This window comes from Papaver somniferum, chromosome 3 (assembly GCF_003573695.1).
Source record: "Papaver somniferum cultivar HN1 chromosome 3, ASM357369v1, whole genome shotgun sequence".
NCBI classification, from domain to species: Eukaryota; Viridiplantae; Streptophyta; class Magnoliopsida; order Ranunculales; family Papaveraceae; genus Papaver; species Papaver somniferum.
The window spans coordinates 166317791-166320505 of record NC_039360.1 but is presented as its reverse complement, the minus strand read 5'-3'; the positions used below and the strand labels follow the sequence as shown (position 1 = coordinate 166320505).

Sequence of the window (2715 nt, the reverse complement as noted above, 5' to 3'; positions counted from 1 at the left end):
TGGCGCCCGCATTTTTCAGACCAAACGGCATCTTGGTGTAGCAGTATAGGCCCCTCGGTGTGAAGAAGGAGGTGTGCTCTTGATCCTCGGGGGCCAACGGAATCTGATTATACCCCGCGTATCCATCCATCAATGTTAGCGCCTCGTGCCCCACCATAGATTCCACCAGTTGATCGATGCTTGGGAGAGGGAAGCTGTCCTTCGAACAGGCTTTGTTCAGGTTGCTGAAGTCAATGCATATTCTGACTCCTCCATTTTTCTTTAGTACCACGACCATGTTGGATATCCACTGTGGGTAGTGCGATTTCCTGATTATCCCCGATTCTTGTAACTTCTTTAATTCCTTCTCGACGGCCGTGTGTAATTCTGGTGCGATTTGCCTCATCTTTTGTCGGACTGGATTGAAGCTTGGGTCGATCCTTAGATGGTGACAGCATACCTCCGGATCTATACCCTCCATATAGTGCATGTTCCATGCGAATGCGTCCATCTTTTCCTTTAGCACCGCCACGAGCTGGTTTACTTGTTCGTCCGATAGTAAGGACCCGATCCTTACCACCCTTGGTTCTTCTACAGTTCCCAAATTAATCTCCCGAGTAGGTTCCACGGCCGAGAAGTTTGGTTTTGATTCCTTCACCGGCGTCGTCTCCTTTAATTGTTATGAAAGCTCGTTTCCTTGCGCTTCGTAAGTCATGACCGCTTGCGAAATAACTCTTTCCAGTTCTTCTGAGACTTTGGATTATTTATCCTTTTTCTTCTCTCCCCTTTGTCGTGCTCGCCGCTCCTCATTTATCTGGGCATCGATCTGCATGCACTGTCGGGCTGCCTGTGGATCTCCTACGACCTCATCTATCCCCTTGTACGTGGGAATCGTAGCCTTTGATGATAGGCTGATGCCACTCCCTTGATTCCCGCGATCCATGGTCTTCCGATTATAGCTTCATAGGGCGAGGCGACATCAACCACGCAGAATGTGGTTAAAGTATTTAGGTAACCACTTCCATATGATACCCTTAGAGTTACTTCGCCCTTCGGGATGGTTACGATCCCATTAAAACCGTATATACGATATGACGATGGGACGAGTATATCATCTGAAAACTCCATCCTTTTGAACGTATTGTAGAAGAGTACTCCGACTGAGCTCCCACTATCTACTAGTATCCTTCTTACCCCCAATTCCTCAATCAGCAGGGTGATAACCAAGGGATCACTGTGAGCTTGGTCGTTCATCGGGACATCCTGAGCCGAGAAAAAGATGGGTCGCATCAACCAGGGTTCCATCGGCAAAGCTTTTGCTACACTGGAAATTTCCTTCCCATTATGATCTATCTTGTGGATCCTTGACATGATTCCAGGATTCAGATTGTACGCTTGAGTGGCGGAATGGGAAATCGTGTTGACAAACTGCGAGGATCTGTCGATCCGGACCTGATGAACGGGTGCATCGGGCGCTGCGGTCGTCTGGGATGGGTGTCGGACGAACTGTCTCAGATAACCATCTCTAATAAGGTGTTGCACGATGTCTTTAACTTCTCGACAGTTATTTATAGAGTGGCATCGATATTGATGATAATGGCAATATTCTGGGTGACCCTTGGTCTCCTCGAACTGTATCCCTCTTGAAGCTGGGTATATGATGTCACTTATTTTTTCGAACTCTTTGAAGATTTCTTCTAGTGGAGCATTCAAAGGGGTGTATGTTCTCGCCTCGTGCCTCGGCCTCTTTCCTTTAGCCACCCATTCCTTCTTCCCATTTCCTCGCGTAGGTGGGCTCGGTCTCTTCTTGGGCCGCCTTTGAACATCGTCCGATGTCGACTCGGGCGCCGCGCTAGCCTCTTGCACTCCCCTATCCCTTGACTTTTCCTGAATTTCTTCTAGGGCGATGAAATGTTCTTGCATTTTCCTCATTTCTTTCAATGTTTGTGGTTTTTCAGTGAACATGGCTATCCATATGGGATCCGACCTCTCAAGTGCGTTTTCGAACTCGAATATCTGCTGGTCGACGGGTACTTTCCCAATTTCTGTACACAAATTTCTCCATCTATCGGTCAATGATCTGAGAGGTTATCTGAACCATCGGGCCAAGGTGAATAACCTGTTGACCCTGGGCCGAGGTCTGCTGTTGAGCATGTATGTTTCAAGGAAGGCTTCGACTAGAGTCTCATAACTGTCGATTGTTCTTGGTGCGAGGTTTTAGAACCATTTCCTTGCCTCGCCTTCCAAGCTTGCAGGGAAGAACTTTCACATTACCACCTCATGGTTTTTCCATTGTATTAGGGACATTGTGTACATCTTCAAATGCTCAACTGCGTCTCCCGTGCCGTCGAACCTTGATGGGAAGGTGGGGAGCGTGCACTTAGGTGGGAAGGCCCTTAGTTCTAGCTCTTGGGTGAAAGGGGTCCTCTCGGCCTCACTTATGACCTCGGCGAGCTTATCTTCTTCGCCGGTTCCTGACAACTTCCTTCTCTTTTCCTCTTACTCTCTTAGCTTGGCTTCAGTCGCATTGTCGGACCTTGTGTTTCTCTGTTGATTATTCCTCTCGTGCCTTTCGTCGTCTATCGATGAATCCTCGGGTGGACCGTATCTTCCGATAGGTGGTGTTGGGGGTGGTCCTAATCGACCGGAATTACTTGGTCCTACTGCAGGTGGTACCTGCCCGATTCGACCTTGGTGTCCTGATGTCCCTCAGCTAGAAAATCCTCTCGATCTCGA

General features: G+C 48.5%; 1 protein-coding gene across 1 annotated transcript; it reads right to left on the bottom strand.

Moving 5' to 3' along the window:
* Window positions 1-849: 849 nt before the first annotated feature.
* LOC113360303 lies at window positions 850-1911 on the bottom strand. The gene has a single exon (XM_026603826.1). The coding sequence runs from the start codon at window positions 1909-1911 to the stop codon at window positions 850-852; it is 1062 nt and encodes a 353-aa protein (XP_026459611.1).
* Between the last annotated feature and the right edge of the window lie 804 nt (window positions 1912-2715).

What these genes read in the sequence shown, in the direction of transcription:
- LOC113360303 (XM_026603826.1), bottom strand. Translation starts at nt 1,911, where the DNA reads ATGAGGAAAATGCAAGAACATTTCATCGCCCTAGAAGAAATTCAGGAA.